The 14,991-nt window shown below is 36.0% G+C and overlaps 1 protein-coding gene and 1 pseudogene across 1 annotated transcript in view; one reads left to right on the plus strand and one right to left on the minus strand.

Moving 5' to 3' along the window:
- LOC141292873 (multidrug and toxin extrusion protein 1-like) overlaps positions 1 to 14,991 on the plus strand; it is a 341,992-nt pseudogene that overhangs the window by 130,603 nt on the left and 196,398 nt on the right.
- The window catches only part of kif4 (kinesin family member 4), a 107,540-nt gene that overhangs the window by 91,019 nt on the left and 1,530 nt on the right, over positions 1 to 14,991 (minus strand). The window contains exons 2-3 of the mRNA XM_073824895.1: positions 11,896 to 12,019; positions 11,712 to 11,826 (exon numbers count right to left, since the gene is read on the minus strand). Coding sequence (XP_073680996.1) covers positions 11,712 to 11,826; positions 11,896 to 12,018 — 238 coding nt within the window. The 5' untranslated portion in view covers position 12,019. The remainder of the gene's footprint in view (positions 1 to 11,711; positions 11,827 to 11,895; positions 12,020 to 14,991) is intronic.

Below are 14,991 nucleotides of genomic sequence, written 5' to 3' on the forward strand. Positions count from 1 at the left end.
GAGAGTTGGGCTGGTAACCCAAAGGTTGCCGGTTCAATTCCCACACCGGCAGGAATTGAAGGTGGGGATTAACAAATTGTTAATTTGTTGTCAATACCATGAAGTGCCCTTGAGCAAGGCACTGAATCCCCAGTTGCTCCCCGGGCGCTGGAGCAATGGCTGCCCACTGCTCCGGTGTGTGTTCACAGTGTGTGCGCGTGTGTTTGTTCACTTCTCACTGCTGTGTGTGTGCACTTGGATGGGTTAAATGCAGAGGGCCAATTTCGAGTATGGGTCACCATACTTGACAATACGTCACGACTTTCACTTTCATATTAGTGGAGAACAGCACTGTTTGCCAACAAGGCTAAGAGGATGCTAACATTAGTAGCACCTCAAGCGGTTAAAGCAACATGACACAATTTCACTCAAATCCAACCCAAATGTTTGATGTCATGATTGTTACTGGATACTTATGCATCAGAAAAGTCTAAAACAATTTACTGCCCCTATAATTCAAGTTATGAAAGCCAATAATATGCTTTTTTTTTTTGTATTTTGTCAAAGAGAGCTCTAAACAAAGCTGGATCAGAACATTTGTGCATCTCAAGGCAACATTGTGGTTTTTCCTGAATTAATCAGTTTTTTTAATAAATCATACACACTCTCATACATATATTTATTTTCTTATGTCAGATCTGAGTATGTGCTTTTTGCATACTTGTGCTTGCAATTGTTCTTATTTTTTTGTAAATTTGTTATACTTTCATGCTCCTAATCCTTCTTTGTGTGGATCTTAATATTACCTATACCAGAGGAATTCAATTAAAGTTCAAAGAGGTCTGTATACATTTCCTACCCAGCGGACATCTGGACAATAGATTAGTTATAAATTTCCATTCAAAGAGCAGCAGTACTTTGCAGAAGAACAAATCCTAAACATTCAAAAAAAAAAAAAAAAATCAAAAGGATATTGGGCCTTGGTGTCAAATATTTGCAGAAATCTCATTTTGTACAGCAGTACTCATTTTCTACGAAAGCACTTTTTGTAAATGATATGATCACTGATCATAAGCTAGATGTGCTCTGTTTGACAGAAACCTGGCTAAAACCAGACGATTACATTATTTTAAACGAGTCCACCCCCCCAAGATTACTGTTATAAACATGAACCGTGTCTAAAAGGTAAAGGGGGAGGTGTTTCTACTATTTATAGCAATATTCTCAATGTCTCTCAGAGAAAGGGCTTCAAATATAACTCGTTTGAAGTAATGGTGCTTCATATAGCATTATCCAGAGAAACAAGTGCTAATGATAAATCCGCCGTGACGTTTGTACTAGCTACAGTTTACAGGCCACCAGGGCACCATACAGACTTTAAAGAATTTGTTGATTTTCTATCCGAGTTAGTGTTGGCCGCAGATAATGTCTTAATAGTGGGTGATTTTAACATCCATGTTGATAATGAAAAAGATGCATTAGGAACAGCATTTATAGATATTTTGAACTCTATTGGGGTTAGACAACACGTGTCAGGTCCTACTCATTGCCGAAATCATACTCTACATTTAATACTGTCACATGGAATTGATGTTAATGGTGTTGAAATTCTGCAGCAAAGCGATGATATCTCAGATCATTATCTAGTCTCTTGTATACTCCAGATAGCTAAAACTGTAAATTCAACTCCTTGCTACAAGTACGGTAGAACCATCACTTCTACTACAAAAGACTGCTTTGTAAGTAATCTTCCTGACTTATCTGAATTCCTCAGCATATCCAATAGCTCAGAAAAACTTGATGTAATAGAAACTATGGAATCACTCTTTTCTAGCACTTTAGATACAGTTGCTCCAGTGCGCTTAAAGATTAAGAAAAACAGTGTAACACCGTGGTATAACGATCACACTCGCGCCCTAAAGAGAAAAGCACGAAAAATGGAACGCAGCTGGAGGAAAACAAAACTAGAGGTTTTTCGTACTGCTTGGCGTGAATGCAACTTATCTTATAGAAAAGCATTAAAAACTGCCAGATCGGATTACTTTTCGTCTCTCTTAGAAGAAAACAAACATAACCCTAGGTATTTGTTCAATACTGTGATTAAATTAACGAAAAATATAGCAGAAACAGGTGCAGACATTTCCCAACAGCACAGCAGTAATGACTTTATGAAGTACTTTACCTCCAAGATAGACACTATTAGAGATAAAATTGTAACCATACAGCCGCCCGCTACAGTATCGCATCAGATAATGCGTTGTAGATCTCCTGAGGAACAATTCCACTCATTCTCTATTATAGGAGAGGAAAAATTGTATAAAATTGTTAAATCATCTAAACCTACAACATGCATGTTAGACCCTATTCCATCTAAGCTACTAAAGGAGGTACTTCCAGAAGTCATAGATCCTCTTCTGAATATTATTAATTCGTCACTATCATTAGGATATGTTCCCAAAACCTTCAAACTGGCTGTTATTAAGCCACTCATTAAAAAGCCACAACTTGACCCCAATGAACTAATTAACTACAGACCAATTTCGAATCTCCCTTTTCTGTCAAAGATACTAGAAAAGGTAGTATCCTCACAATTATGCTCCTTCTTAGAGAAAAATGGTATCTGTGAGGATTTCCAGTCAGGTTTTAGACCGTATCATAGTACTGAGACTGCTCTAATTAGAGTAACAAATGACCTGCTCTTGTCAACCGATCGTGGTTGCATCTCTCTATTAGTGCTACTGGATCTTAGTCCTGCGTTTGATACTATTGACCACAACATTCTTTTAAATAGACTTGAAAATTATGTAGGCATTAATGGTAGTGCACTGGCTTGGTTCGAATCGTACTTATCAGACCGTCATCAGTTTGTGGCAATAAATGAAGAGGTATCATTTAAATCACAAGTGCAGCATGGAGTACCTCAAGGCTCAGTACTAGGGCCATTACTTTTTACATGTTACCCTTGGGAGATATCATCAGGAAACATGGTGTTAGCTTTCATTGCTACGCTGATGATACTCAGCTCTATATTTCTTCACAGCCCGGCAAAACATATCAATTCGAAAAACTAACAGAATGCTTAGCTGATATTAAAAACTGGATGGCGAGTAACTTCTTACTGTTAAATTCTGAAAAAACAGAGGTGTTAATTATTGGACCTAAAACCTCCACAAGTAATAACCTAAAACACAGTCTAATACTAGATGGCTGCTCTGTAAATTCGTCGTCATCAGTTAGGAACCTTGGCGTCCTATTCGATAGCAATCTCTCCTTTGAAAGCCACATTTCTAGCATTTGCAAAACCGCATTTTTCCATCTTAAAAATATATCGAAATTACATCCTATGCTGTCAATGTCAAATGCTGAAACATTAATTCATGCGTTCATGACCTCAAGGGTAGATTATTGTAATGCTTTATTGGGTGGTTGTTCTGCACGCTTAATAAACAAACTCCAGCTGGTCCAAAATGCAGCAGCTAGAGTTCTTACTAGAACTAGAAAGTATGAGCATATTAGCCCGGTTCTGTCAGCACTGCATTGGCTCTAGGGCTGTGCGATATGGACAAAATAAACCTATCACGATTTTCTTGAACAGTATTGCGATTTCGATTTTAATCACGATTTTGACACAGACATGTTTTACAGTGTGAATCTAAAACATTTTTTAAAGGAAAACAATTAGATCTCTATCAAAGACCTGTAACATGTCTCTAAAACAGAAGGCGGGAAAAAAATCACCTAGCAGGTGAAAAAAAGTTAGGAGCACCAAAAAAAAAAAAATAAATAAATGTAGGTGCACCCAATTTCTTTTTAGTAATGCACTGATCTTGATTCTTCATGGCTGATTCTGACTGCAGATGTTTGACAAGCACATGATCAAAGTAGGCTACTCTTTCAACATTCAAAGTGCAAATAGAGACCGAATTTTTCAAGCATGATACAGAACTATAGACAACTGCACAATATATTTTTATAGCCCACATACTAATAACTGCCTAGATATTTTATGTAGCCTAATTTGCGTGCATTGAGGAGTCGCTCTCTAAATGCGGGATATTAAAATTGCTTTTGAATGCGCGTCCGCTGTTTACTTTTGGTTTCGTTTTAACGATCTTGCGAGACTCTCAAAGGCGCTGAGCGTGCATTCTACAATAAAAGAGATTATTATAACAAAACCATTTGAAATATAAGAGGACACAAATAGGATTTTGAAAACCATGTCCCCAGTGGAAATTACGCCCCTGTGTGAGTGGAACTCTGCCGCTGAGTTATCATCTGATGTGGATGAATGCCGCGTTGTATAGTAACGTATTTGGACACGGAGGCGCCAGAATTGGATCTGACAGAATGTACGCTATAGCACGAAATATATCATATTTCTTCAAAAGCGGTTTGTTGAGACCTTTTATTTTTCCACAATCGAAAGAGAGAATGGCGAAACTGTCACTGTATCAGCTCACATCAGTCTGTGCAGTAGTTAGACTAGCGAAAGTTTTGTAAAGAAATGAAACCAAGTCGGACCACAACAGTTTCTCGCACTCGCACGAATGTTCCCAAATATAATTTCAGGTCACGCAGATTAAATTTTGGGAACATATGCGACCAAAACGTTCACAATTTCGAGCCCTGCCTAGTAAAGGTGTAACAAAATGTCTTTAGAACAGATCTATGGCAAAAAGTAAGTATGTGTGTGCGTATGTGCGTTCGTGTGTTTGAAAAAACAACAACCCAGACCACAGTGTCCCACATAAAAACAATTAGAACACTGGCAGAGTCTATCTGCTTTCTGCTAAGAAAACAAGCATGACCATTTCTGGTTTCAAGCATGAACGTTGGCATGTTCTTGCTCTCTGTTTAGGCGCGCTGTGTTGTGATCGGTTCAAGTAGCATGCTGCGGGAAAAGTATCAGTCGAGTGCGTGCAAAAAAATCGTGCTGTAAGGCGATTTAGAAATCGTGCATGTTCACATCGCGATTTCGATACGATTTCAATTAATCGCACAGCCCTAATTGGCTCCCTATAAAATATCGTATAGATTTTAAAATCTTGCTAATTACTTATAAAGCCCTCAATGGTTTAGCTCCTCAGTACTTGAGCGAGCTTCTATCGCATTATAGTCCCTCACGTCCGCTGCGTTCTCAAAATTCTGGCAATTTGATAATACCTAGAATATCAAAATCAATTGCCGGCGGCAGATCATTTTCTTATCTAGCGCCTAAACTCTGGAACAATCTACCAAACACTGTTCGGGAGGCAGACACACTCTGTCAGTTTAAATCTAGATTAAAGACATCTCTTTAACCTGGCTTACACATAAAACATTAACACATTCCTATAATTCAAATCCGTTAAAGGATTGTTAGGCTGCATTAATTAGGTCAGCCGGAACCGAAAACACCTCACATTACATCTGATGCACTCGTTGCATCGTAAAAAGAATGGCATCTACGCTAATATTAGTCTGTTTCATTCTTATTCCGAGATCACCGTAGCCACCAGACCCAGCCTGTATCCGGATCAGATGGTCACTGCAGTCCCCCGGATCCAGTCCGCACCCAGCTTAGATCATGGATCACCACCTGGAGATGACTTCAATAGCCATGGATGTCAACCAGATGAGCTCCAGAGACCGATCATCAATGAAGACCTCGCCAACCTAGATAGCCATCGGTACTACACCACAGGAACCTGATGAGTTCTCTACAATTGGACATTGGTACAAACTGCTGGTTTCGTCTGGCCAGAGAAGAACTGGTCCCCCGACTGAGCCTGGTTTCTCCCAAGGTTTTTTTCTCCATTTCTGTCACCTGTGGAGTTTTGGTTCCTTGCCGCTGTCGCCTCTGGCTTGCTTAGTTGGGGACATTTTCCAGTGATATCGTATACGATTTGAACTGAACTGACGATGATATCACTGAATTCATTGATGAACTGGCTTTAACTGAAAATTTGATCTTCAATAATGCGTTACTTACACACTATTGTTCTGTTTAAATACTGTGCAGTTGCTTTGACACAATCTGCATTGTTACAAGCGCTATATAAATAAACTTGACTTGACAGTATCAATTTTGCTCACTATGTTTCTACTACTGTTGTCAAAATTATCATGTAATTACATTTTTAGCAAGGCAGCAGAAAGGGCCTGAGTGAAGGAAGTCTGGCTCTAGATAAAAATATAGAATATAGTGCTGTCAAAATATAGAGTAGTGTTGTCAAAAGATCCAGTACTTCAGTACCAAGTCAGTACTATAAAATTTAAATGTTACAGTACCAGTTTTCTTAAGTACCAGTGGTACCAACTACCCGGTCAACCCGGTTCTTGATGCGCCATCCGAAAGGTGCACAGCTGTGTTCTTTTCATAAAAGCACCAGCAGCGGTGCTGCTGATGCGGCTCTGAATCCACTTGTTGACAAGAAAGGAAAAAAGAGCCACGACTGAAAACAATTTGCAAACAATGTATTTTAAGTTCTCTCAAAAGGAGGAAACAAAGATTTAAAACACCTTAAAGACTGACTCCCGGAACAAATTAAAGAGTTTAAGCTTCTGTTATTAACATTATTCCATATTTTAATTTGAATGTCAAATTGAAATAAATATCGCTGTTTGTGTAGTTAATCTCTAGCATAAGCTCAGCTAACGCTAATAGAAGTAATAGAAGTAATTTTAACTATGTAATGCTCCTTTAACTATTATTGGGGTAAAAAATTAAACGGGACGCATTTACTATTTTTACACACCAGAAGCTTTTAAATGACCCGTGTAACTGAAACCTGTGTTAGAGAATGTACAAATGTTTTGTTAACAAGGTTTATGTCCGTAATATCACTCTGTCAGAAAACATTCTATTCTTTGCTGGATAACTACAGCAGGTTTAAAAAAGCCATTTAAAATTAAATATGAACGCAGTTTGGATTAAATAAAAATACAGTCAAATAAAACACGTTTAGTTTAACACTTTACAATAAGATAAAATTAACGCATTATCTAACTTAGAGTGAGTGAACAATACATTAACAACATTAATATTTGTGAATGTTATTTAATACAAACCACTAGATCATTCATGTTTGTCCATTATGCATTAATTCATTTTAACAGATTAAAATTATTTTATGCATTAGTAAGTTTTGAAGTTTTGAGTAAGTTGTCATAAAACTACAGTTTATTGTTAGGTCATGTTATCTAAATGAAATCTTATTGTAAAGCGTTTTCAATACTACAGTTTTCATCTGTGATATACACTTAATATATGTAATCTTAACTTAAATTATTATAAAAGCTGAGGTTTGTTATTTACTAAAAAGGTAAAGATTTTTGCTTGTCAAGTTTTACCCAAAAGTTTGTCATATTTCTGCTGCTGCTGAAAACATGCAATGTTGCATCTGGTCAGACTTAAGTATATTATATTTTCCTTTTACAGCTGCAGATTGAGGAAGATCATTAAACACCCCAGCAAACTCTAAAACAGACAACAGTTACAGATGTTTTCAGCAGCAGCAGAAATATGACAAACTCAACTCAAATGTTAAATGTTTACAATCCTTGAAATACTGTTTGCTCTTTTTTTTTTGCATACTTTTACTACTTGAGGAAAAACTTTAAACAATTTTAAATAAGTATAAAGTATGGCATTGGTTTTTGGACATTTTATTTTTTGTTTAAATTGGTAAAAAAAAAAAAGTGTGTTGTTCAGTGAATATGGTATCGTGTTTTGCTTTGGTACTGAAAACTGTGGATTTTTGGTGGTATTGGTACTGGATACTGAAATTTTGGTCCGTGACAACACTAGTGCTGAAAGATTATTACCATAAACAACCCTAAGCGCTTGTGGTGTATACATAGGTCACAGTGCGACCATTTCAGTCGTGTTTTTTCAACGTTGAGTAATGTTTCACGGACATAAATCATTTTATAAACAAAGTGCAGAGACAGTGTAAATAAGAGATTCATTGCGCAGTGTAGAGAGCTGCGTTGATTTAAATGGAACTTTGTGAGATTCGTGATGAATTAAGATAAGTGAAAGCTTTAATGATTTAAGGGAATTTGAAAATTAGATATTGATATAGATGGATTATACAACAGTTAAACAAGAAGTTAATATTAAGTTTAATATTAAGTTTAAGTAACATTGTCTGACTATAACACTATTGCCTGATTTCGTTGTCAAAAATGGTCTGAAACAAGTCACAACTGAGCGGCTACGAATCTCCATTCAAACACAGCATTTCTATTCTATTATATTTCTGTATTCAAAATGTTAGATTTAAAACATTAATCTCAACATGAATTTATGAATTAGATTGCACTCATGACACTTCTGAGCTTCATTAAACAAGAACACAAAAGTGGATTGTAGGTGTATTTTCATATTACAAAAATTATATTACAAATAAATTATACAACTTATAGTACAAATAAATTCTTAATACTGATTTCATTTGATTGATTATTCTTATAAAAAAAGCTTAAATAAGATTTGGTTTTGACATAAAAGACATTTAATAAAGTTGTCATTACAAAGGTAAAAACAAAATTCCCCTGTAAATCCCTTTAAGCAGTCAAATATCATCTCGTAATGAGATGCCAAATTTGTATCGGATTTTTTGATTGATTAGAAAGTGCTCCTGATTTTTTGTCTGTGATCCTAAATTTAAGTTAGGAGCACAAGCATTTCAAAAAACAAAAGTAAGGCCCCGATCACACCGAACGTGTCTTTTAGTTCTAAAAACGCGAGGCGCACAGCACTGCCTTTTTTGGGTGACTTTAAAAAAAAAAAAAAAAAAAAAAAAAAAAAGAGCAGTGTGCTGCGTTTCCCAAAAGCATCGTAAGCCTAAGAAGTTCGTAAAAATGATTGTACGACTGATCTTAATATTACAGTCTGTTTCCCAAAAACATCGTAACTTAAGTAGCACTTTAAAATCTTCGTAGATCTACGAGTGCTCTGGAGTAATCGTAAAGCCTTAAAGTGCCCCTATTATGCCTTTTCAAATATGCTATTTCATTTAGTGTGTCATGTAGCTGTATGTGAACATAAACTATCTGCAAAGTTGTGACGCCGACAGTGCACTATAAATAAAGTTTTTGTCTATCAAAAAAAAGAGTCGGCTCACATTCGCCTAAACGAGTCGTCAGCAATTCGAATCTTTTTTCTGTAACGGCCACACGTCACGAGCTACACATTTGCGTAATGTCCGCCCACATTCAATTTCGCGAACAACTTGCCCGCCCACAAACAGTAGGCCTACCATTTTCACGTGGATTACATCATGTCAAGAAGACGCCCTGCGCTGTGAGAGTGAATTTGTTTTATATGCCCTTCCGAAAGATGAAACTATCAAGAATGAGTGGTTAACATTAATTTTTTCAACACCTCAGCAGTCCAATGCCAATCTTGTGTTGTGTTCGCGTCATTTTACTGATGACTGCTTTTCCAATCTTGGGGAGTAACGTTACAACGCGAGATTCACCAAACGCTTGGTTTTAAAAAATGGATCAGTGCCCAGTTTATTTGGACCGGCTTGCTCCTCTGAACTTCTACCTGTAAGTATGATTAATAATTGTATTTTCTAGCGATCGTTCAAAATACGTCTTTGTGTACGTTATGGTGTGTAACAACCCCGCACATGTCTTGGTAAGCGGCTAACTTGCGTTTCTGTAGTTCTGTTGTTCAGCTGTGAGTGCAATGTAGTCTAAAAAGTCTTGTGATTGATGCAGCTTGACTGTCTGTCTGCCTTATTAGTTTAAGTAATGATAATGATAAACGATGGCTTAACGCAGTGTTATGGATTGTACAGTGTTGAAGTTCACAACGTAGAGGTGTGTCCGGTTCGCTTACAAAAGCAAATTGTAACATGACACCCACTGAGAGACGTCCTGCTCTGGTCGTGCTTGCAAAACAGTTTCTTGTCGATGTGCCACTTCAACCGTTTCATCGTCAGACTCCGGCTCGAATTGATAGGGTAAAATCGAGGCTATCTTTTCTATGCATTAACAGGTCTCCGCAGCTGTCATTCAGTTATGCCAATGGGCGTTTGGTTTTTGCGCTGTAGCGGTAGACCAATCCAAAAGGACTGCACCATCTGACCAATCACAGCAGTGAGGGCTCACTGAAAGGAGGGGTTTAGAGAGACTGATTCTTCGAACTTCTTCAAACGAGTCGTTTACGAATCATTTAGAAACGGGGTAAAAACAAATCTAATTTTGGAGAAAACTAAAGTGTTTTTTGAACTTGCATACATGTAAACCTGTTTTAAGAGACTATTACAACAATATTAACTACCTTTAAAATGGCATAATAGGGGCACTTTAAGTGCATCGTAAGGAGACAGAGTTATGAGGGCACCTGCTGGACATCCGGCAAATTGCACCTAAAATGTACTTCTCTTTTATCTTTTATTTGTACGTATATTTATTCATTTCTATTTTCTACTCATTACACAATTCAATATAGAAATAAAATAAAGTGACAATAAATGTTAGAATGAAAAAAAAATTAAAATTACGAAATTAAAAATTTAAGTTTTTCAGGCTGTGATAATATTCACGTTGCACACTGATTGTCATCTATTTCACTAATTGCAAAAGGCCCCACTTGAAAAAACTGAATCGCTGATTTTAGAAATTGCATTAATTACCTCTTCCCTGAATTTATTCTCTTGTTAGGTTCATAATGGTCAAAGGTTGTCCTTTTATAAATGTATATGGAGAGTACATTTATATAAAACAGTGCTGATAAAGAATGTGCACATTAAACATTTTTCTGCACATATAAGGATAGGCTAATAGATAGGCCCTAATACTATATTGCCACACACACCCTCAAGATTCAAGCTGTAGTAAAATATATAACCCTCTTTTCACAGACAAGGCTTAAGCCTAGTCCAGACTAAAATGCAAGTCTAAGCTTTTTCAACTAAAGGACACCTGCACTGACTGATCTTAAAATATATCAGTCCCTTTGTTTCATCTCAAGATGGACACCAGTAATGTTTTTTTCTAATGCACATTTATAAAAAAAAAAAAAAAAAAAGACTTAAATCTAATTGAACCAGATTTCAAGTGTCTGTAAACAGGAGGTGAACCTGATTGCTCTTGCAAACCTGGTTTTTGTAGCTCCACCTCCTCTAAAATAATATTAATTTCCTCTTTTTGAAAAATGTCTTTTCTTTGTTTTTTGGTTTCAGCCATTTTGCTAGTGTCTCCACCCCTAGGTATGTGCTTATTTAAATTTTTGTCCTATTAGCAAATGCACATCAGGTGAAGATAATTAGGCTAAACTTTTCAAAAATAAATGTAAGAGCTTATTTATTTACTTACTTTTTTATGTGAGATAAGCAATTGTTGATAAAGAAATTGATAAACAATTCTACTAAAATAATTAAGGTTTCATATAAATATCGAAAATGATGCTGATGTCATTTCCGGCGAGGACTGTTAGAATTTGTTTTATGCGAGATTGGAGCAAGACAGTGTTTTTACAGTACAACATTTTCAGATAATTTATGTTTTTAAACTTGCTCAAGAGGAAATTACAGGACCTTTATGTTATTCGAGTTGAATACACATTCACACAAGTAGAAGAAGAATCGGAAATCAAAAATTAGATGGATTGCTATAACAGCATGTGCAACAATGACGAGCCATTCTACAGCGTGAAAATCTATTGAAAATAGATGCAAAAATCAGGAATAGAAAGAAAAAAAAAAAAAATCTAGCAGGACTGCTTTACAAACCTCTAAAAAGCCCCGACAATAATGGAGACACAGCAGTGTTGAACACTTCCTCCTGTTCTGTTGAGGGGTCAAAGACATAATCATAGGTGAAAGCCTTGTCATTGCCAACGATCACCTAAAGGGAAAACAAAATTTAATGAATATTTAACATGACTTTTTGATGTATAAGTGAAATAAGACAGACCTGAGGTTCACCGGGTACAAATGTGAGACAGCACTGACATCCTTCATTGATCTCTTTGGGAACCAAAGGCCGGCATCTCAACACAACCCTCACAGGAATTACCTTCTCATCCTCCTTGGTCATACTGGAAGAGCAGATAAAGTTAGATCACCAATTACAACCTGAACTCACAAATTGACTGAAAAAAAAACATTTTCACAAAGGAAGACAAGCCCAGATTGATTACATAAGCATTGCCAAAAAAACTGTTTAAGCATTATTCTGTTCAATTAACGACACCTGGGATCTCCTGTTGCCCAGTGGTTGTATTTAATAGTTGTCAATAGAAACAAACAGTAATTCTAAAAAATTAGGTCACGTAACTATATGCAAAACAGATGACCCACCCCATAGCTTTCCTTTTTCAAAAAAAAAAAAATTGAGAACAAAATACTGTTTATTAGAACAATACCATACAATGCTGCCAAATTAATGTCTAAACCAGTGGTCTCAAACTCAATTCCTGAAGGGCCACAGCTCCACACATTTTCGCTCCAACCCTAATCAAACACACCTGATCAAGATAATCAAGGTCTTTAGGATTACTAGAAACTCCAAGAAGGTGTGAGTTGGAGCTGGTTGGAGCTAAACTCTGCAGAGCTGCGGCCCTCCAGGAGTTGAGTTTGAGACCTCTGGTCTAAATCATTCTTATATGCTGATTTGCTGCTTTGTTATTATGATTGGTTCTCAATCATTAATAATGGTTCTTATTTGCAATACTGAACATATTTTCTGCTTATTTTTTTGTGGAAATCATGATACATTATATTATTCAGGATTCTCTGATGAGAATATCAGCATTTATTTTAAATAAAATTTTTGTAACATTATACATGTCTTTACTGTGACTTTATCAAATTTAACTTGTCCTTGGTGAATAAGTTTTTTTTTAATGTACTACTTTAAATGCTAATATATTTTGGTTTACACAAATATATAAAGCACAATTGTTTTTTTATGTTGATAATCAGATATGTTTGTTGAGCAACTATCAGCATATTGGACTGATTTCACTTAAGACTAGAGTAATGATGCTAAAAAATTCAAATTGAATAAATTATATTTTAAAATGTATTCACATAAAGAAAAGTTATTAAATTGAAATAATATTTCACAATATTACTGTTTTAAGTGTACTTTGATCAAATAAATGCTGCCTTGGGGAGCATATAAATGCAAGGATGATAATCTTGGATATGTGAGAATATCTACATAATTTAAATTATATCACATCTATGTCAGCTCTTGATACTGAAATCAGCCAATTTGTGATATCTGCCCCCTTAAATTGCTTGCCAATGTTTTTTGTAACTAAATAATGGTAAATGTTTTCCTAATCATATAAAATGTTTGTGTTATTTCATATTCAAAATCTTAAATAATATTATTGGATTTACATTGCACAATTACAACTGCACGATTAAATGTATTGAGCTTAGTGTTTTAAATTATTTTTAATATACAAATATGAAAAACTATAAATACTATGAAAATAAATACTTTAAAATAGAGTAAACCGACAGTAGGTGGCGGCAAGACTGTGTAAATGAGTGAGCATTTGAGTAGTTCAAGAGATTCATTCACCGGCTGATTCATTCAAGAATCAAGGAAGTGCCTTGATTCACCCTAAATTATCCACCCTAAATTCTATGTAATGGTAGTAATTTTCAATAGTACTTAGGACTGATAGGGTAGCTAGTATGCACATTAGGATGCAGGGCCCGTATTTATGAACAAAGCACTGAATCAGTTGACTCAAATTATTAATTCAAAAACGTCATTCAGTAACGAAACACCACTGTACACTGCTCAGAGATTAGTGAATGATTATATTACTCGTTTAAATTAATAAACTCGATTCAATAAATAAAATCAATATATCTGCAATTGGCTGATGCTTAACTAGGTTAAATGTTATGAATATAGAAACTCAACTTTTATCATAGTGTTTGTTCTGTAGGTTTATTTGTCTGTGCTGTTGCATTCATTTGTTTTGATTTCTCCACAAGAGTCTCTCTCTCTCTCTCACACACATACAATGGGCCAGCCTTAAGCCCCGTTCACACTACACGCGACTTCTGTCGCTGCATGTCGCCAGAGGCTGGCGATGAGGTCGCTAGTGGGCGTTCTCATTACTGGTTGCTTAGTAACGTCATTTAACGTACGTTTTTATCCAAAGCAACTTTAGAAATAAAGACAAGCAGGTTACAATTCATTTTAATGCAGTTAATATTATTTTTAATATGGTACGTTTATTTGCCATCTAATCATTTATGATTTTGTCTGTTGTCATACATTTAACACATTTTGGTTTTGATTTTTAAGAGGTAATATCTAATTTTACATCCTATTAGTTCATTAAAAACCTACTTGGAATCCCCACGTTATCAGCCACCCCGTTTTTTAAATTTATGTCCCTGTATGTGGGCATGGACATGTCATATAAAACAGGATAATCACTGCTGGAGCTAAAAGGAGAATGATCACGAGCACTATCGTCTTCTTTCCTATTGGCTGTCGCTCCCAAAAGTCGCTCTTAATTTGCATAAAGTTGAGAGATTCTGAACTTTGTCGCGTCGCTGGACACGCCCACATCCGGTCGCCAATGGTCGCTGACGCTCTCGTCATCGGAAATCGCCAGATCTCCATTGAAATGAATGGGATCGCGTTGCTTTGTCGCTGCGTGTAGTGTGAACAGGGCTTTAACTGGTGCGAATGTTACGCTCAATACATTATTCATTACCTATGGTTATTTACAACAAATGTAATTAAATCATTCAGTCATACTCGCCCAAATTGCTCAACTGCACTACACAATTTCTTTCTGACTGACCGGAGGCGATTATTAAACTGGTTCCAAGTGTGTATCACACCAATGCACATATTTTGCGACTGCAAATCAACAAGTTAATTATGAAGGTGCTATATTTAAAATAAAATGGTAATATTTTTCTTCCGAACCATCTAAAACTTTTTAATGCATGTAATGCAATATTTAAGGCCTTAATTTTCAAAAAATCCATTTAATGACTTTTTAAATGCTTTTTACTGCCCCGT

The sequence above is a fragment of the Garra rufa genome, chromosome 19 (genome assembly GCF_049309525.1).
Source record: "Garra rufa chromosome 19, GarRuf1.0, whole genome shotgun sequence".
NCBI lineage: Eukaryota > Metazoa > Chordata > Actinopteri > Cypriniformes > Cyprinidae > Garra > Garra rufa.